At 38.2% G+C, this 21,776-nt stretch overlaps 1 protein-coding gene across 1 annotated transcript in view; it reads left to right on the forward strand.

Moving 5' to 3' along the window:
- The window catches only part of LOC131458869 (F-BAR and double SH3 domains protein 2-like), a 40,314-nt gene that overhangs the window by 14,028 nt on the left and 4,510 nt on the right, over window positions 1–21,776 (forward strand). The window contains exons 7-18 of the mRNA XM_058628184.1: window positions 3,595–3,649; window positions 3,745–3,873; window positions 3,957–4,079; window positions 8,198–8,293; window positions 13,503–13,619; window positions 17,027–17,125; window positions 18,249–18,401; window positions 18,490–18,624; window positions 19,222–19,305; window positions 19,387–19,570; window positions 20,443–20,666; window positions 21,564–21,774. Coding sequence (XP_058484167.1) covers window positions 3,595–3,649; window positions 3,745–3,873; window positions 3,957–4,079; window positions 8,198–8,293; window positions 13,503–13,619; window positions 17,027–17,125; window positions 18,249–18,401; window positions 18,490–18,624; window positions 19,222–19,305; window positions 19,387–19,570; window positions 20,443–20,666; window positions 21,564–21,774 — 1,610 coding nt within the window. The remainder of the gene's footprint in view (window positions 1–3,594; window positions 3,650–3,744; window positions 3,874–3,956; window positions 4,080–8,197; window positions 8,294–13,502; window positions 13,620–17,026; window positions 17,126–18,248; window positions 18,402–18,489; window positions 18,625–19,221; window positions 19,306–19,386; window positions 19,571–20,442; window positions 20,667–21,563; window positions 21,775–21,776) is intronic.

Consider the following 21,776-nt stretch of genomic DNA (forward strand, 5'->3'; position numbering starts at 1 on the left):
TAACTGAGGCTTTGCACAATTTTATAGATAATCAAAATGTATAATTAGAGCTTCTTAGGATCCCGTGACCCTCATGTGGAGGATAAAGCAGTAGAAGATGAGTGAGTTAGTGACTCAAGGCAGCTAATCATATCAGCTTTAGTTCGGATGTCAGCTGATGTGGATTTTCACTGGATCACATCAATCTAAAAACTGCCATTAGACATTCCCACAATCAAAAAAATACATCAGAAACTGTAACCGGTTATTCAATTTGTTAATTGACAGAAATGGGAACACATTTGCCATTTCTTTTAAGCTAAAAGAGCAATTGTTGAATGTTTTTAGAGAGAGTTTGTTGCTTCTCCTTGTTGAAATGAATAGGAAATTGGGTTAGGGCTACAACTAACAATTCATTGATCTGTCAATTGTTTTCTCGTTGATCGGGTGTTTCCCAAACCTCAAAATGTCCACAAACCAAACGAAAGAAACCAGAAAATAATCAAACAATTGATTTATTCTTTTATCAAAATAGTTGCATTGCAACATGTTTACAGCCCTGAATTAGATATCACTTTGACTGTTGGTTAAAAAACAAAGATATTGAATTTAATTTAATTTAATAGAATGGAATTCCTCTTAACATAATCCAGATTTTTTTGATGTATAATCTTTTCAGGATTTAGTTGGTCAAAGACTCCTCCACACATGTTGGAGTTCTCTGCTTTTTTGGATGATATAGTTTCCCTCATCCAGACTTTTGGAATACACTAGGAATGTTTAAGAACGTTAGGTTAGGTTAGATTAGATTAGATTAGATTAGATTAGATTAAATTTTACTTTATTGAGCCCACACTGGGGAAATTCACTTGTTACAGCAGCAGGATTGGGAGCAGACGAGTACTACAGTAGGATGTAAAATATCTAATATAGGATATACAAAAGCAAAAATAGAAGTACAAAAGCAGTATGATTAACAATGATGTTACACATGTGCAAAAAAGTGTTTATAAAGTATAAAAAAATACTAAAAAGTTCAAATAAATTAAGTGAACAGCAGGAGAAAAGTGCAGTTCCACAAAGTTCTCTAAAAATCCTCGGCATTTGCTTCATGTTTCCTCATCACACTTTTGTGTAAACTGTCCAATGATGATTTATGACCAATAACTCGGTTTCAAATTGAGGTCAAAAAAAACTTTCCCTCCATCAGAAGATGATGATGTGAAAAGCTTCAGTTTCAGTCTCTGTGTAAATATTATGAAGTGAAGTTCAAGTGAACTAGTGAAGTAAACGGCAAACGAATCAGATTCCTGAGATCAATCAGACTAAACGACAGTGAAAACATTGGTCAGTTCGTGTCTTTCTCTCCCTCTCTCTCATTCTCATCACTCTGTCCTGGCACAACTTGAACAGCTGGCACTTTGACACCACACATTGCAGACATTTTTTCTCCCCGTCAGGAAACTTTATTACAGAATCCAAGTTTTTTTTCTTCTTCTTCTTTTTCTTCTTCTTCTGCTGGAAAGACTTAGTCTTTGGACCGGCACTAACATTCTAATACCACAAATACTTATTTGTAATGTGGCTCGTTGTGAACGCACGCACACACGCGCCAGTAAATATGTAAAATTCCAGTTCCAGATGTGTTTGGCTCAGGCATATCATGTGATATCGATATATAGCACAATATAAATCAAATAGAGCTGAAACAATTCATCGATGAATCGATTATTAATCGGTGAATCGATTATTAATTGATTACTAAATTAATCTGCAACTATTTTGATAATCAATGAATCGGTTTGAAACTTTTTTTCCTGATTAAAACAAGATTTCCAATTGTTTAAGCTTCTTAGTTATTAAAGTTAATAATTTTGGTTTGTGGACAAAACAAGACATTTGACATTTCCAGGTTTGACAAACAAAATTCAACATTTTTTTAAGGTTTTCTGATATTTTATGGACAAAACAATGAATCGATTAATCGAGAAAATAATCGACAGATTAATCGATTATGAAAGTTATCGTTAGTTGCTGCTCTAAAATCAAATTAATATTTCTGTCAGGCTGGATAATATGTCTTAGAAATAATATCTCAATATTTTTTAGGCTGTATCCCGAAAACTGCACACAGGTTGTTTCTCCGGACTCAGAGAGTGCGAGTGACAATGTAATATAAAAATATACTCCACTCTGTTGTGACACTTCCTGTGTGTGAGTTGCATAACAGTGGCATTTAAGTGAGATGGTTACTCAAGGAAACCAGGTTACTTGGGTAATCTCAATCCGAAGCATTTATAAGCTCTGTAGTAACGTGGCAGCTGAAAATTTAAGCACAGTCTTCTTTTTTTTTTCTTTTTTTTTGCTGTTTTGTGTATGCGACCATGTTTGTGAGTTTAAAAGTTCCATGTCGATCAGTGGAAACAGACTTCGGAGCACGTCGACATCTCGAGGCTATTTTCTGCTGGTGTCAATTTGACTATGACGTGGGATTGAGTTATTTTAGAAGCAGGACCCAGTCATCCAGCTGCTATAATGATTCCCCTGTGTGAAGTCTTTGTTCATGCACATGTAGATGTAAAAAAAAACAAAAAAAAAAAACTCCAGTGTACATGACTAAGAAACCCTTTTACTGCAGGAGAAATTGGAGACAAAGATTTACCCTTAATCTCTTTTCTTTAATTAGTTTTCTCTCTGTAATCCCATAATTCAAAGTGTTGTTGCATTTATATGATTCGAATTAATAAGGGCAGCAACAAGCGATTATTTTCATAATCGGTTAATCTGACTATCACTTTCTCCATTCATCATACCTTTTGTTCTGAAATGTCTCGTTTGGTCCACAAACCGAAATTACTAATGAATGATTTCTTTGTCATTTAACATGATGCTGGAGAAAGACATTTGTGTAACCCTGAAAATGAACAGTGAGCGTATCACAGAAGACACCTTTGTGCAAGTGCACATATTGTAATTATAATGCAAATATCGTGGTTATTACAGTAATTTCACTCACGCTTTTACAGGAAGCAGGTGAATCTGCGTCTTTGTCACCACAGAGGAGAGAGTTGAAAAAACAGCTTTACATAAGTTTTCCATCTTTTGTTTTTGGACACTGAGACAAAAACTCAAACAAATGTTATTTTAAATACTGTATGTTTTATAATGTTACAAATTTTGAATCTAACACGCAGAAATTGAAATTGTAAATACACTATTTTAACATGCAGTAAATTGTAAATAACTACCAGATATTGGAAGTTATTCTGGAAAAATTGGCAAAAGCACTTACTCACAGGCCATTTTCTGGCCCTTTTATGGTTTAAATAAGCAAAAAGAAATGTTGAGGCTTAGGGTGTTAAAGGGTTAATACTGCACTAAACCTTCTGCTTTTTGTTTCCTCTTTCTTCTTTCTTTTGTGTCTTTTCAACACAGCTACTGATTTATTTATTTTTTTAAGTTTCTAATAAACAGAAAGTCGTCATATTTTTGTTCTGCTACAGTTTGGGGGAAATGTCCATGAAATTAGTCGCCGTTCTTACACATTCTACTCTAACATACAAAGATAAGTTATGAAGTTAATGTCAGACATCATCTTTGATTTGTTCTGTTCAGGTCCAAGTTAAGTCTGTTCCAGTCCAGATCCAGTCTGCAGAGAGCAAGCGTGAAGGTACGACATCTTTATTTATAAATGTAAATAAAAATCTGCTCAGCATTTTGGTGCCGCAGTCCAAAAAAAACCCAGCGTGAACTTTTGTGTTCCAGCTGAAAGCCAAGAGGAGCGAATGTAACTCCAAATCTACCCACGCCAGAAACGAATACCTTCTCACGTTAGCAGCCGCCAACGCTCACCAGCAGCGCTACTACGACACGGACCTTGTGGACTGCATCAAGGTGAGGACAGACTCTCTCGAGAGAACGCTGATGGACGCTGGAGCAGAGGTGGACGGATAACACGTTTCTGTTGTTTTCTGCAGGTGTTAGACGGCAGAATCTATGAGCAGGTAAAGGATTACCTGGTGGCGATGTGTCAGACGGAGCTGGAAACTTACCAGGCCGTCCACGACACCTTCAACCAGCTGCTCAACAGCTCACACGGGGTAAGTCTTCAAGCCACAGCTGCTTTATTTGGGGACGTTTTTGTTTTTTTTAATTTAATTAAAAATGTCCTCAGTTCCCAAGATTTATCTTCTCTTTTCTCAGTAAATCTGTGTTAAATGTTGCGTGCAAGGCAGAGGATGAATGGTTTTAGTCCGAGGCATAAAGAATGTCCACTTTGTGTAAATCAAGTTATTTACGACGTGATTAAAGTAACGCCGATGACAGCTGGATTAAATGAGTCTCAAACGTCGTGTAAACTGTGGCGGGAAAAATGACATTTCATGAAGTTCTGGTCTGTGGACACTCGGGATGTTTAGTTGTCGACTCTTCACACTGAGCTCAGCTCTGTTGTTGTGTTTGCTGATGAGATTTTTATCTGTGGCTGAAAGATGTGAAGGAAATTCGACCAAACAGAACATGAATGAATTTACTCCATCTCTGCCTGGTAGATGGATTGTTGAGCACGGACTAATTCATTTTTGATTTAAAACACAAGAACTCTGCTTCAGATTCACCTGCTGTCCATACTAAACTCTGATTAAAACTGAGTGTGTGAAATGTTGACATCAGTCACAATTCATCAGAAGGACTTTAAATATTCAGTTTAACTTTGCTCTTATTTTTTACCATTGTTGTCAGCCGTTAGTAGTATTTTCACTCAAAAACCAAACCTTTTCATTCTTAAAAAGTTTTCCATAAAAATGTCATAATTTCAAGAAATTATAGCAATATATGCCAGGACTACTGTACAGAAATACACCGAAAATGGAGAAGAGGTGAAGCTTGACAAACCCTTTGTTTTTTTGTTTTTTTTTTTGTTTTTTTTTTTAAATAAAGCTTTATTTGATCTCGTATACATGATAAGGTTTACAATCACAGAAACAGAGATGCATTGAACCAAGGCCAGGGAAAGAAAATAGTTCAAATTTCAAACTTCACATACAATAATGATAAGAAGACTGTGACAGCAAGAGTATGACTTCCTTGTTTTCCCAAGGTTGCAGATCTGTTTTCGACATAATATGCAAGGGTGGCATTTTTAAATGTTGTCACTCAGGGGCAGAAGTAGCATTTTAGGGCTCCCAAAAACACAGATTCCAGGTGAATAAATACAACTATTTTGCAGAATCTCCTAAACTCATTCTCATCTGTAAAAGTTTAGTGTCTGCTCTTATCAATTTATAATGATGCCGTAATTCCCCCCCCCCCCCACGCTGTCATCAACACTCCCCGAATATACCACAAACTTCATAGTTTTCATTACTTCATTTCTTTTTTTGTCTAATTTCATAACCATGACCTTATTAACAGTGCTCCTCGCAAAGTACTCGTAACTCACTCAGTAGAGAAACGGGAAATCACTGACAACAGGAGGAAGCTCTGACAGCGTTATAACATAAATGTTCCAATATAATAATCTATATGTAAAAACATGAAGTAGAACAGATGTCGCCTCATTGTCTGTTCCGCTTGTGCTCCTTCCTCATTAATGTCGAGAACAGTTGAACAGATATCCTGATAAGTAAAACCTATGATTGGATCACTCTGTGTCCTTGTTAAAGTTGGAGGACGGCTCATGAAATGGAACGGGTTAGAGTTTCGTGTTTGTTTGCTCCTCGGTTACATGCTCCTGTTCGGTTCAGGTCGTCTTGCGTCTCTGGAGCTTCTGTGGTGTTTCATTTCTGCTCAAGACAAAACGTGAAGTCTTCAGAGATGGAATCCAACAGATGTGCGTTTTTCTGTGTGAACTTCAGTTATTGAACAACACTAAACTACATTATATTTCTGCACTACAGTGCAGTAAAATACAGAATTTTCAGTATTAAATTCATGAAACAGGTCATTCAAAAATACAATTTTGGATTAAATTGTAATAGTTGGCATTAATAAATACTTATTGGTAAATATTGATTATCTCAGACTGATTAATTGGTTTTGTTGTAGATAGAAGCAGCAGCTGCAGCAGACGATTATTTTCATCTGCGATTAATCGGACAATTATTTTCTCGATTAATCAGTTAGTTATTTGGTCCACAAAATGATGATGTTCTCAAATGTCCTCAAACCAAAATGATTCAGTATTAATGATTTCTTTGTTAATATGAAGCAAAAAATATTCACATTTAAGAAGCTGAAAAATGCATGTGTGAACTCGGTTGGTTTTAAATGTGCGATAGAATTAAACTTGAATTGGATTGGATAATATCATGCATCCCTAATTGAATTAGACATTAAAAGATTTCATGAAAGTAATGAAAAGCAAAAATTAGACTTAAATATTAAAGATTATAATTTCATGTAAGTATTGGAGCAGATATAAAATCACAATGTTTTTTACAATAAAATAAATACAAAAAAAGTAATCATAATGTGCAATTTTCTACCAACTAAAAAAAAAAGAACCACATTTTTTTACACAGTGGACCTTTAATCTACATCAATAACAAACTCCTCAGCCACGAGTGCATTATAATTTCTGAGCATCAGGATAATAAAGTGGAGTCCAAAGGTTTTCCAGATAAGGCTGAAGGAAAGAAGGATAAATATTTAACAACTGACACTTTACTGGAGCATAAAAATTAACGTACTTTATCACGTCTGTGTCTTTATCAACGTTCATCTTTACCCCACTTTTTCATGTGTCGTACTTTCACAGAGAGTTTATTTTCTCATGACATCAGTATCATTATATGTGGAGATGTTCTTTAGTCTTTGTCCAGACACAGTGAAAAAGATTCATGTGATTTTCTTGCGTCAGTCCAAAGTGAAATGTTTATAAAGCAAACACAAACCTCTGTGTTTCTTTCATCTGACATCACTGACAAAGTGAAACTAAGGGCTAATAATAAAGATGGATATCATAATCAGTGAACTTTTAAGTGCATAAGAGCAGCACTTTAATTTAACCCTCCTTTGACCATTATGATATTCAGGCCGCATGCATTTATTGTGATTGTATTGGCTGTAGAATTGATTAAAAACTGTTCTAAAGTCCTGAGGTTCTACCGTAATGACAAATATATGGGAGCAAAGCTCTATTTCTCCGCCTTCCGGTATCTACCCATCCATCTTCTACCGCTTTATCCTCCACATGAGGGTCACAGGGAGGGGCACTGTGTCAATCTCAGCTGACATAGGCGGGGGTCACACCCTGGACACATCACCAGTCCATAGTTTTTGAATTTTCTTGATATCACAAACAGTCTAGGAGTTACGGTAATGAGAAGTACGCATGCCAAATCCTGTCGGTGACGACACGATGGTAACAGAAGGGTTAAATAAAGAGGAGGGAGATACCGCATGTAATCGATTGGAGGGGCCGCATGTTTGACACCTCTGCGTCCTCCTTCTTAAAATGGACTTCCTTTTCTTTGTTTTCCTTTGGAAAAAAAGGAAACTGCAAGCGTTACACACCTGCCAAAATAAATCACTGTTCCTTTGGCTGATTTGGAACAGTTTTGCACAACACAGACATAGCTCATGTCTGTGTGACACTAAGCGTTTTGTTGTTGGTTCGTTTTTGTTTTTCATTATTTGTTATTGGTGTTTTATGTCCAGCCGTGCGCTGCTCACATTTTTACTCACAGTCCTGCGGAATGATGTAACACATCTGCCGCTTACTTCCTGAAACATGTCTGACAAAAATAAACCATTACAAATCCTCACATTCATGCGTTCACACGCAGAAGGAAATGCATTCATGAGTGGAAACATTTACATGCCGGCCTTTTTCATATCAGACATCAGACACAGCTCCGTTTAGCTCAGGTGTTGCATTGAGTCGGGGCAGCGTGAGAATGAGACGAGCAGTGAAATTTGAATTTAGTCGTTCTTTTTATTATTCACACATGTGCTTTTACTGGCCTGATGTTTCTCAGCAGATTTCTGTCAACACCTCGAGGTAAATATTTGCCTGGAAGCTGATGGAAGTTTTACAGATTAAGTTACATAAAAGAAAAAAAAAATGTGGGTCATTGCACACAAATCAAAGGTTTAATCAACCTCCTCCAACATTTCACTGAAAAACACATGTTTTATGTACATAAACATGTTCCTACTTGAATTAAAACTTACATTTTTGCTCCATCTTCTTCCTTTAATGCTCACACATGTGTAGGTGCTGCAGGATTTTCACCAGCAGCTGTTTGCACAGAAGAACCCGATGTTTCAGCGAGCTCTGGACTTCATGTACCAGCCCATCGACTCTGATACGGTACGTTTTTATTCATCATTCATGTATGTGTTTAATCAATGAATGACATATCTAATGTTCACAGTACTGACCCTGCTGCAATGATGAGATGATTGATTGCTGAATTATTAATTGCTAAATATTTTGATAAGTGACTAATCTTTAAAAAAGAAAATGGAATTAAAACACGTTTTCAGCCTCTTAAATTAAAATTTTTTCTGGTTTCTTTGCTCGGTATCACAAAGAAATCATTAAAATTGAATACATTTGGTCTGGACAAAACAAGAGGTGTGGCAAACACAGATCAAGGACAAAATAACAATTTTAAATAGCTATTATAGCTATTATTAATAGCGATATTTTAGTTTAAAAAGATGACTGGGACAATTAAGCAGTTGGCAAATTTGTTCCCGTTTTCTGTCATCCAAATCATCGATAATTGTTTCAGATGTACTTGCTTGATTGTGGGAATGACTAAATTCCCCATTTTCAGCCCTTTTACTTTTTTACATTCTTTCCAGACAGTTGCTTATGCTGTTATATTCTTTTTTTTTTTAAGAGACATTAATGCCAAGAAAGATGATACAGTTTGCACGTTTGCATCCACACATTCACTAAAATATCACAAATTAACCCAGATTTTTGCACTCAAAACCACATTGAGAACATGTTTATCTTGTCACGCAGGACAGCAGCTTTTTTAAAACTCCTCAGTAAGTCAGTTCTGGGCACTGAAGCATAATCAAGACCAAATGTCATGTCGTCGAACTAGACTTTGTTTCCTTGGAAAATAGAAAATTGTTAAAGAAAAGAAGGAAACAATGACGCATCACAGTTCCTTAAATTGAAGTGAAGTTAAAACATTTACACACATTTACACACATTTACTGCAAACATCAGCAGCACGTTGGTTCTGTTTCCAGTGAAAGAAAAAGTCTTTTAACGCTCGGCGTCAAGAGGAAAATAACTAATGACCTCATTCACAACACGACGTGAACTTTGACCAGTTTGCAAACAAACAATATTTGCTCCCGTCATTATCAGAAAGAGTCGATCACAGTTATATATATGTGTGTGTGTGCGTGTGACTCATTTACAGTGGAACCACTTTGACGCTGACGTTGGTTCCTGCACGGAAAATGTGCAGCGTCCCTGATTTCAAGGTCACCTGCTGTTTGTAATCCAGCTGTTTACGAGACGAGTTCACATGCTGAGTGCGGATGACAAGACTCAACCGTTCACTTCTCGATCGTTGCGACACAGTTGTTGAAATAACGGCAAATTTACAGAAAGTCCTTCCTCATTGTTAAATCGAAAAGCTTCAGGGTGTTTTGGCTTCAGACTCGCATGCTCTGATCTTATTGTTTACTGTCAGTACGTGAGGTAACAGGCCTGTTTGTAGCCTTTTGTAAATACTCAGAACTGTGGAGGTTTGAATTTGAAAATTTGAAGCCTAATTATTTGTGTTATAGCCGAATTTGACCATATTTTTACGGGCAATTTCATTGTTTCTAACACACGTAAATATCGTTCATTTTACCTGGAAAAAGCCCAATAAATAAAACATCATAATTAACATTTTAGAGTGTATTTGCAGTGTATTATCACTGAAACATCTCAAAAGAATGCTGTTAATGAGTCCAGAGAAACAAACTGTGTGCAGCTTTATGTCCACAAATATCCCATATATCAGGATATAGACTAAAAAATATTCATATTTTATTTATAAGACATATTGCCCAACCTTACAGAAATATTGACTTGATGTATATAGTTATATATATCCATATTGAATGATATAAAACAGTATATCGTGATATCTGTGCCTGTTTCTGTCAAAAACGCAACGCTTTTCTCTATCTGTTTTCATTTAAAAACACTAAACTGGTTCTGTTTCCTGAATTAATTCATTTTTATAGCACGCGTTTAGGAAAATGTGTGCGACCCATAGCCTGTATGACTTTACATCACATCCATGCGTACAGCAGCGTGAATAAATCACTGGAAATGCACCAAATCCACGCTCCACGGGACGACATGAAAGCAGATCGTAAAATATTTTTGGACCTACGTTGACATTTATGGCTCCAATTTTGTTTTATGGACGGAAGAAATATACCATAAATGAGCAGTATGTGTCTGAAATAGACTTTAGGTTCCCTGATGAGGTCAGCTTTGGTGTGCACAGAACCAAGGTTTGCTATTTACGACGGGACAGTGAAGGCAACATGCGGGCTGTTGAAGCCTCAAAATAAACCGTGATGGTTGGATTATGTTAATAATTATCAGGGGTTATAAAGAAGAACTGATTGTTGTTAATGGTGCGATATGATAACTTTTGTTGTTTGCTGTCACCATAAATCAACGCTAACAACCACCAGCGTGACAGTCAGAGTGTGTTTCAGCTTGTGATATAATAGATAAAAACCCACTTCACTTATTTTAGTTCACTTACCTTTTTTTATTACAGTTTATATACCTTTATATTTATTGTTCAAATGCTGGAAAATGACAACCAGTGTTTCCCAAACCTTTAGTTTTACTGATTTCTTTGTTACATGGAGCAAAAAATTAACTATAGTAAGTGATTAATTGTTGCAGACCCAATTGTTTACATACTATATATTGATACTTTATTTATTTATTTTTATTTAACCAGGAAAAGACTCATTGAGATTAAAAATCTCTTTTACAAGAGTGTCCAGGCCAAGACAGGCAAACATTTATTTATTCAGTTCTTTCATATTACAACACAGATGTGATTAATACTAGTATTAGTAATCGATTATTATCAGCTTCTTAAATGTGAATATTTTCTGCTTACTTTGCTCCATATAACAAAGAAATCATTAAAGGTGATTAATTTTTGGTTTGTGGACAAAACAATACCCATGTTTTCAACATTTTCTGACATTTTATGGACCAAATGATTACTCCATTAGTTGCAGCCCTATATATAATTCTCCTTCTTTTCTTTATACCTTCCGTATACTTTTGTTTTTGTAAATTGTGAGTCTTAAAAGCAAATATTTCTGATTCTGATTCTAACCGGTATTTGTTGAGATCGGGCAAAATCATTTTCGCTCGTCTTGGCTTCAGATTAGGTGCGGGCAGTCTTGTATAAAGTACCTGAAAGGAATACTTGAGTAAAAGTATCTTACCAGGAAATCACTTTAGTAGAAGTTGAAGGCACTTGTTTTTTTAATTTTACTTAAGTAAAAGTCTTAAAGCATATGACATTTACTGTACTTAACTGTCAAAAGTAATTTTATGATATAAAATGTACTTAAATTTCAGGGGGTAAGGGGTAAGGATTGAGCCATGGTGGCTAAGTGGTAGGGTGAGTTGTCCTTCAACTGGAAGGTTGTGGGTTCAATTCCTGACTCTGTTAGTCTATATTTGTCCTTGAGCAAGTGTGTGACTGGGTGAAAACTGTCGTGTAAAGCAGCTCGTCAAGACTAGAAAAGCTCTATGTAAATACAGACCATAAAACCAACTCTTCTTCGTTAGAGGAAATGTAGTGGAGTAAAAGTAAGTAAAGTACAGACGTGTATTTTGTACTTAAGTACAGTAACGCAGCATTTGTACTGTGTTACATTACAACATTGGGGTTCGGGGTTTGGTTCCGTCAATATTCCCTCGGGTTGGGACAGAAAAATCCAGTCGGCACATCCCTCTTTTTCTCCTCCGCTCCACCGGACAACACTGGACAATTTGTTCAAACTGCAAACGCCGGCGTTGTTTTCATTGGAAGTCAAACAAGCAGCAGCCTGTTCCTAAAGAAAACATTAGCGGTGGAGAAGCCCGGCCTCCCTCTCTCTCACCCACGTCCCTCCCTCCCTCCCTCGCTCCATACCTCTAACACCAGACGGAGGGATCCGGTGAGGAATAGAGCTGGACTGGGAGAGAGGGAGGGGGCAGGAGGAAGGCCGGGCTCTGTGAAACGGCCCATCTGTGAAAAGGAGGCATTGTGAGTGGGCCTCATCAGAGTGCACTGACCTCCACACACACACATGCTGTTGTCACGTGGGAACCTCCCCTCTCTTGATTTTTAGGGACGTGTTTTCATCTTAAAGTAAAAAAAAAAAAAAAAAAATGTTGTTTTGTGAGGATGAGGTAGGAGAATCTTCAGCTCCTGCCTTGGTTCCCTCTCATCGTCTCACTCACAATACACTGTTTAAACTCTGCGCGTGTCATACTCTTTTACTATGTAAAGAGGAAGTCGCCACGTTGGCGTAACAGGAAAGGTAAATATAAATATACATCACACTGGTGGCATTTAGGGAAACCACAAGGGGCTTTTATAGGTGTTCCACTGGTGATTAAAACAACATTATGCAACATGTTTTATATATTTTCGTCATTCTATAAAGGTAGAGGGACTTTTTTTTTTTTAATAATTGACAGAATTATGAATCCAAGCCAATTTTTGTTTCCAGATACTTTTATTTTGGTCATTTAAACCTTTATTGATTTTAATTTTTACATCAAAACAACATACTAAAATTCAGTAATTTATCCAAAACTTAATTTTTTTCCACCCATGAGCGCTTACATGTGTTTAATACTTTGTTTATACTTTTTAGTTTTTTATTAAAGTACTGGATATAATCACTCTACAGTGTGGGTTTAAGATGTAGAGACGGACCATTAGTGTTGTTCAATAACTGGTGAATAAAGTTAAACATTTATTTATTGTATTTGTTATCATTTAAACAGTTATATTTTACAGGTGGCCCCAGATATATAATATTTATATATATATATACATATATATGTATATATATGTATATATATATATATATATGTATATACATATATATATATATATATATATGTATAAAATATATAAAAATATAGGTCAACTACTATTATGGGGTACTTTTTTTACCCACCTTTTTTCATTTATTTTATTTATTTATTCGTTTATTGGTCAGGGACAATGCAAAAAAACATTGTAACGAGTTAAAATGAACACATCACACATGCCTTGCATGTCAGATTTTTCTCCATTTGGAATCCTGAGTGCGTCCTTAAAAACTATTAGAAAATGTCGTATTATCATGTTTTGAAGTTGTTTTTTGTGACGTTCACTGAAACGTACGCAGTCGACCGGAAAAAAACAGACGTGTCCTCATGTGTTGACAGGTAAACTGTGTTTATCGATCTTGTTCTGTTCATCTTCTTTATCCCATCACTCTCACTGACGTGTGTGTGTGTGTGTTTGTAGGTGATGCAGCTGCAGAAGGAGAGCGGGACGACGGAGGAGCACAGTCTGGACAAGGAGGCCAGGAAATGGGCGAGTCGCGTGGCCCGAGAATACAAGAGCGTCATCCACACACAGAGGGTGAGAACCAGACCGCGGTGATGACATGAATCTGACTTTGTTTTTATTTAAATATTAGGGACAGTACACGCCTCTAAGTATGTCCAAGTTAGTCCCTGGAAATGTATTACGAAAGCCACCGGGAAATAACCGAGATGTTATTCAGTTATTCGGCTTCAGTTGCCACCTTTTGATAATAGATGGAAGTTTTATAAATGCAATGCCCATCCCTAATATGTATACTTATGAGTACATATGAAAATGTGGAGACATAAAAAGCACATAATTAAAGATTTATGCATCTCTGTGAAAATGACTTAATCTATAAGTAAATTAAAATCCTGCAGCACAGACACTAAAATGGAAATGCTCTATAACTTTTAAATGGACCTTAAAATATAAAATTAAGCTGTCAGTACTTAATTACACAAAATAAATGATGTAAAAGGTTATAGATGTGAATCTTTTGTGTTTGAGTTAAGGTCAGTGACTCGAAGAAACATTACATGGACAGAGAAGATAAAGTGCAAGCAGACTTTTCTGATAATAAGTGGAATAATTATTAGAAAACCAAAAGCTGAGGACAACCTTATTTCCAGGTCTGTGACCTGAAGATTAGTGAAAATCTGTGGGCAGATCTTCAGCAAGACGCCTTGATCTCTAATGTTTTTTGCAGAAAAAGAACAGGTTTAACTGTTTTAATGAAGAAAACAAAGACTTGTTGCTGCGACACAAAGCGTGAATAATCTGCGGCAGCTTTGTTATTGACCATTCCTGCACACACGCTCTGTTTCAGGACGTCACACAGTCGCGCACCTGCTTTGTCTCCTCGGTTTCGTGCCTCCGGGCAACTTCACTGCAGATGTTTGTCTGCCTCTCGCTCTCCAGACTGTTAAACCAATAACAAATCACTGTTAAAGAACATTAAATGACTGGAGGCACAGCAAAGGTAGACTCAGGTGAAGCATACATGAAATTATTATTTAAAAAAAACAAAAACTACAGAGTTGTTGTTTGATTTTACGAGGCTCGTTGTCAGGTCATAAATCAGTTAATAACTCATTAAATATCATTATAATTTCCCTGTGCACTGAAAACCCACAGGAACAGAATAAAGGGAACTTGAGGCAACGCAAATATGACAAACATGAAACTATATTTTATTGATTAATTGTGTGATGGCAATCAATGTGTGTGTGTGTTTTTATGAATTATACAAAATCAAAAACCTTTACACATTTTGAACATAGCATTGTATCAAGAAATCTCTAGTAGTGTATATGCCCGGCCTGTATAAGTCTCTCTGACACTGCCACAAAAATACAACTAAGATGTAGAAGACGCGGAGAACGCTCGCACATAAAGTTCACGCACTGTGTACAAACTCCTAACGTAAGGAGAAGACGATAACAACAACAAACATGACAACAGCGAATGCAAGAGAGAGGTGGAGCTCTGACATCGTCATTTTTCAAAAATGTGCTTATTGGTTGTACACATGATGATGTTATGACATTTGTGTGTCTCACTTTCTCATGTATCTCTGACAGAAAACGTCACATGTTTTTCTTTTTAATATTTACTCACTAAAGCTACTGTGAAAGGTGTCTGTTTTATGTAATGTTGCTGGGAGAATTTCAGTATCACTATCAACAGATCTATTGTCTTTTTATTCTTTGCGTCACGCTGGCGAGACTCCAAACCTCAAGTCTCTGGCACAGCGTGCAGTGTGAACACTCTAATCTGTTAACATGGCTGCTATGGTCCCAGCGCGCCTCGCCGGTTGGTTTTTCACTACAAAATAGTACCTCCTCCACGTGGGTGGAGTCATCACTGCACGGCTGCATGAAACTGCTGTCATTTTGTTGTTGTTTTCAGTGTAACTGGATCATTAGAATCAGTTAATTAGAAATATTTGTTCAGTACTTCCTCCACTCGGTCTGACACAGTCACTGGATTAAAATACAGCGACAGGGTTTGTGATGGCGCTCGCGATCAGCAGTGCTGTCGCTAAATACACCACCAGACTCCTCTGTTAAATATTGAAATTATAGACATTTCCCTGGTAATTGTTGGAGATTAACCCACATTTTTAGTAAGTCTTTTTAACTGATCTACAGTTCGACATTGTTCGCTTTGATTCTTGGGTCGTCGTGCTCGTGACTCTTCCAGTGACGACACTCTCTGAACAATCAATGGCCGGCAGTCTGGCGACGTCACGCATAGTATCGCCTCAGCTCACTTGGAACCTCGCCAGAGCAGGTAGTAAAAAAAATACCATGTACTATGCTGGTGGAAACGCAAAATAGCCACGCCGTGCAGCGCTGTGCCATCGAGTCGATAGAGTCGGTAGAAATGTGATTTTTTTCTGTTCTAGCACGGCTCAGCTCGACTCTTTACTTGCTTTTCCATCAGTGATAGTACCTGCTGCTTTTTGTGGTACCTGCTCTGTCGAGGTTCCAAGCGAGCTCAGCCCGATCCCAAAATGTGTCGTCAACAGACTGCCGGCCACTGATTGTTCAGAGAGTGTCGTCACTGGAAGAGTCACGAGCGCGACGTCAGGACGACACAAGAATCAATACAATCGCAACCCGGTCAGTGGTATTTCAGTTCAGCGGCTGTGTCAGACGGAGTCTGCGAAGCATTCAAGCTCCACGACTTGTGTTCGCCGGCTCCCTTGAAAACAAATGCACAGGAGAGTGAGTTTTTACAGCAGTGAGGATAAAGTGGTAGACGATGGATGGATGGATGTTTACGGTGATGTCGTATGTACTCCGGAACTGTAGGAGGAGGAGTAGGAGAAAAAAGGTGGTAGAACGGTAGAAATCGGCCCCTATTTTGAAATGATTGCATTGATTAAGCTCCTGTTACGTCTTTATTAGCTATAGATTTCATCCTGTGGAAGGTCAGATGTGATTTGAGCAGCTGAGTGTATTATCGACGTGTCAGAGCTTTAACGACGGTGAGATATGGTGCTGTAGTATTACTGTAGACTCTCCTGGAGCTGAAGTAGATGTTAATGACTAACAGCCGTCTTTTGTCTCCCTGAAACCTGGAGTTTGATCTTTTTCCAGAAAGCAACAAGGTTCGGTCGGTTTGATAAACGGTAAACCTGCAGACCATAAAAAAACAAACCATCCAACCATGTGTGTGGAAAGACGCGATGAAGCAACCAGGCGATAAAACGCTTCGTCACCTCCGCGTCTAGATAAATCGGACAAGAAGACAAGAAGAAAAAGATTGAGAAAGTTTGAGATTTAATCATCACCAGAACGTGTTTTCAATCCAACGTCTGTTTTCTAGAAACGAGGAAATGAGTCACGTTCGCTCACACGTCTTGTTGTTTTTATAAATTTTTACGTGATTGTTTTAATTGTAAAAGTGTTGAGACTGTTTTTTCTTTTCCTCTCTATTTATTTTGTTCTCAGGCTCTGGAAGAATACGGGACGCAGGAGTCGTCAGAGCAAATCAACAGTGAGCTGGAGACGAAGATGGAGGTGGCCAGACAGAGTCTGAGGAGGGCAGAGGTAAAGACTGTGTGTGTGTTTACTTGTATGTGTCACCTCTTTAGGACCTTTTTCTGGCACAATCACTGACCTTGTCAGGACCAGTAGTCCTCATGACCAGAACCTCCTTTCTGAGGAACTGGTTAAATTTAGGATTAAGATTTGAATTGTGGTTATGGTTATTCGTCTGTAAAGGAAGTGTCCTGAGAAGAACAGCTGAACAAACCTGTGTGTGTTGCTTAATGTGGCTTCAGTGCTCCACCTACTGGTTAAAAAGCTGAAATGACACATTACGGTCTATTAATCTCTGTAATTGCTGTTATCATATAGTGACGGGACAAGCAGATTAAATATTAATCTGTAGATACTCTCTGAGGATTCAAATCAATCTCAAGTGCATCCATCAAATGTATTTATTTAGCTTAATTCCTCAAAGAAAGCAAATACAAACAAAAGAAAATCCCCATAATCTGAATGAAAAGGAGCAGAAAGAAGAGTAATCTTATATTATCTGACATTAGTTAACAAGATAATGCAAATGCAATAAAGTTTTCCTGTACATAAACACATCCACACTTTCTCTTTACATTTGTCACTTTTTTATTTTCTTGTTAAATTATATGTGCTTTATCTGCTAAAATGTATCATTTTGATAATATTATTTATTATTTCTATATTCCTACATGTTATATTTCAATTCTCACTCTGGTTAAACAGATGTATCAACTAAAGTTGTTTTTGTTGTCGCTAATAAATTATTTTATGCACTATATTTATTTTATGCACGATATTTTATGAATTATTGGTCAATTTCTAAATCAGTTAATCTTTGAGTTCCCTGTTTTTTGTGTTTTTAGTCTGTAAAAAAAACATTTTGAGCAGCAGTAAAACTCTCTTCTTTTTCCTTCTCCTGTTTCCACCTGGTCGTCATTATTCGTCCACTTGTGTTTGATTCACGCTAAACTTCACTGTGTCGTGTGTGAACATTCATATTTATTCTCCCGTCACTGAGACACAACCTGACTGTGAGCAAATAAACTCACCAGCGTCGGCTCGGAGATTGATCACGACTTTGTCCTTTTTTAAAGTGATCGCTGATTTACTCGCGTCACGTGCGTTTGTGTCGTTTCTTCTGTGACGTCAGACGGTGAAGGTGAAAGCAGAGGCTCGCCTGGACTTGCTGAGGCAGGCGGGAGTCGCCGTGGAGACGTGGCTGAAGAGCGCGATGAACCAGGTGATGGAGGAGCTGGAGAACGAACGCTGGAACGCCCTCAACACCCATGATCCTTCACTCTCTGTAAGTCACAAAGTGAAAAGTCATTCGTGGGTTGAATGAATCACAGCTCCTCACGTTAAGTGATTTTTGTTGTTGTTGTTGTTTTCAGGGGACGGCAGATTTGGAGCGAGAGGACGAGGAGGAGATGGAGGACAGCGGTGAGGTGTTGGACGACAGCAGCTCCAGTCCGTCCAGCACTTTGAAAAACTATCCGCTCACCTGCAAAGTGCTCTACTCATACAAGGTACCAGCAGAGAACAGAGTTACTTTAAAAAATAATATAACAGAACAAAATCAATCCACACTCATTATCACGTCCAAATAACACAGAGTTGATAGTTTGAGACTCACGGTTGGGATAATCTGCTCCTCGTCTTTGTTCGAAATTGCAGGAAAGTGTAGAAGTTTCTTGAGAGCGTTGTATTTTATTGTTGCAGCCGTGTCAAAGGAATAGAAATGATTGTGATTCACCACCAAATTTGCTTTTAAACCTCCTTTATTAGTGCTTTTTTGAGTTTATAGTACATTTTTATCTCATTATTTTACTATAAATGTACGTATTTATAATGTTGATTCACTCTTACTGCTGTCACAACAATGAGAAAGCTGTTAAAATTAAAGCTGACTGTATATGCATAGTCAGACACATTTAAAGGATGTGAAGTTCTGAATGTGTTAACCATCAACTGTTCATCGTTTCCACTCCATTCATATGATGCTGCGTCAATGTTTGGGTGCATTTCTGCTGCCCCCTGTGGTCTAAAAGAGTTACTTTATTTTCTTACAAACAAACCGAGTCTTTGTTTGACATCTTCTTTGTTTGTTTTTGTCTGTTTTTCAGTCGTCTCAGCCAGATGAACTGACCATCGAGGAGCAGGAAATCTTAGAGGTCATAGATGATGGCGACATGGAGGACTGGGTGAAGGTGCGTCACGTCACAACGACACAGGCTTAGGCTTAATATAGAGTTCACATCATCATCGGTGTTTGTTTTCAACATTTTCAGGCCAGAAACCGCAGTGGACAGGTCGGCTACGTCCCGGAGAAATACCTGCAGCTGCCGTCGTCCAACAGCCTGCTGAGTATGCTGCAGTCTCTGGCTGCGCTGGACGCCCGCTCCCATTCCTCCAGCAACTCCACCGAACCCGAGATCGAGCTACCGACCGGCTCCGTCAACGGAGACTCCAACGGTGAGGGACACGCCGACTAAATTCAAATGCACATTAAATCTGAGTCTTTCCTCACATTTTCATGCACTGTCACTTTCATGCACTGTCACAGGCTCAGATAGAGCGAAGAATGGATTCCTTTAAGTCAAAGTAGAATCACATCATTTGTATAACAGCATTTAAAGAGCAGAACAACAGTTCACACAAGGGTTGCAATGATTTAATGTCGAGTAAATGAATCATTGATGATTTAGATCTGTTTGAGTGTGTTATTTTATAATTTAAAAATTAAAATTAAAATGAGCTTCTTAAATGTGAATATTTTCTGATTTATTGGCATTTTGAGTTTTGGGAAACACAGTTCAAGATTTTTCATAATTTTCTGCCACTTTATGGATCCAACAACTAACTGAATAGTTGAGAAAATATTTCTATTTGACAGTAATCATGAGTTGCAGCTCTAGTTCATACTATAAGCAAACAAGTAGCATCAGTTTAGAGAAAAACAAATAACAAACAAATATTAACTTTCTTGGTGCAGGTAGTAATTGTTGTACAGCAGCAAATGTCTTGTGTGAGAAATGGTCTAAAATATGAACAAAATTATAATATAAAAGGAGCTAGAACCATCTTTGATCTCCGCACAAAATCAAGTACTTTATAATTAAAACAGTTGGTGAATGACTGAAAATCTAGCAAAGAATGATGGAATGTTTCCTGGAAGAAGCTGAGATTTGTTTTAATTGCTTTTCTGTGATGAACACATTGATTTCCAGGCATTTAAAAAAAACCATCATCCATCCATACATACATGAATGTCCAGTTTCCAGTGGTTGGTCAAGATAGTAAAAGCTTCTTTTCAAGTTTCTAAATGGATTCTTTCTTTACTCCAGTGTCATTTGCGAAGGCCTTGTACGACTACGCGGCACAAACGGAAGACGAGCTGTCGTTCCCGGAGGGCGCCATCATCCGCATCCTGAGCAGAGAGACCCACGAGGACGACGGCTTCTGGGAGGGAGAGTTCAACGGCATCGTCGGCGTCTTCCCGGCCGTGCTGGTGGAGGACCTCGTCTGTCTCAGCGAGAACGGAGACGGACAAAGAGAAGGCAGCGCACAGGTGCGTTACAGGCGCAGAGACGAGGTGGTTGTTACGGTGGATTCACAGCAGAGTCGGCTCTCTTTTATAAAACCAAAGTGATGGTGATGTCCCCATGATGTAATGACGTGAGGTCCCTTTACTCATTTTTTGTTTGTTTTAGTTTGACACCGGTGTGTCACAGTTAATATCCTGTTCAAAGAGCGACGTTCAGCTGCTTTGTTCTCGACTAAAGCAGAAATGTGTGTATGTGTGGAAGGCGGTGAGGACCAATTTTGATTCAAAAATCTATCTTTTTTGGACATTTTAGCTGCTCTTCACTATTTTAACCCTTCTGTTACCATCCTGTCGTCACTGACAGGCATGTATACGTGTCATTACCGTAACTCCGAGACTGTTTAAGATATCTAAGTTCAAAAACTACTGGAAAGCAGAGAAATGGAGCTTTGCGTCCATATGCTATATTGTCATTACAGCTTCTCAGTACGCAGTTGAATAACTGCCAGATACCGAAAGTGAAAGTTATCTTGTAAATAGGAGCAGAAGCAATCCGGTCGTTAAAGGTTTATTTTTTTTGAGGGTTCAGACTTTGTGATAGGGTTAGGGTTAGGCATTTTCACAAATATGTGTCTCTAAGTGTACATTTGTGTGATTGGCTCCTCCTGTGGACACACCCCCAGCGTCTCAGAGCAGAGAATGATTTTAAACCTGATTTTTAAACAACTTAAGCCCCTTTTCCACCAATGGTCCCAGCTCGTGCTGTGCCGTACCGAGTCGAGTCCGTGGAAACACGCCATTGCATAGTTCTTTAATCATTCAAATTTAGAAAAGTGGTTTATAACGCTTTTTTTTTTTTGGCTGACAAAGTCAGAAGAGATATTTTTATCCCTGTTTTGAGACTTTTTACTTCTGTTCCAGGCGTCTCCCTCCCCTCTGGCTCAGTGCGATCGATCTCCCCGTAGTCCCTTCCAGCCCGGTCCTCTCCACAGCAGTCCCCTGCAGACGCCCACCATGTCGTCGCCTCTGGCCAGTCCCTGCAGCGCCACAGCGTCTCCCATCGGCCGCCCGCCCGCCTATCACAACGGGCATCACAGGCCGCCGCCAGCGCCACACAAAAGCCCCTTTCAGAGT

Source organism: Solea solea, chromosome 4 (genome assembly GCF_958295425.1).
Source record: "Solea solea chromosome 4, fSolSol10.1, whole genome shotgun sequence".
Lineage (NCBI taxonomy): Eukaryota > Metazoa > Chordata > Actinopteri > Pleuronectiformes > Soleidae > Solea > Solea solea.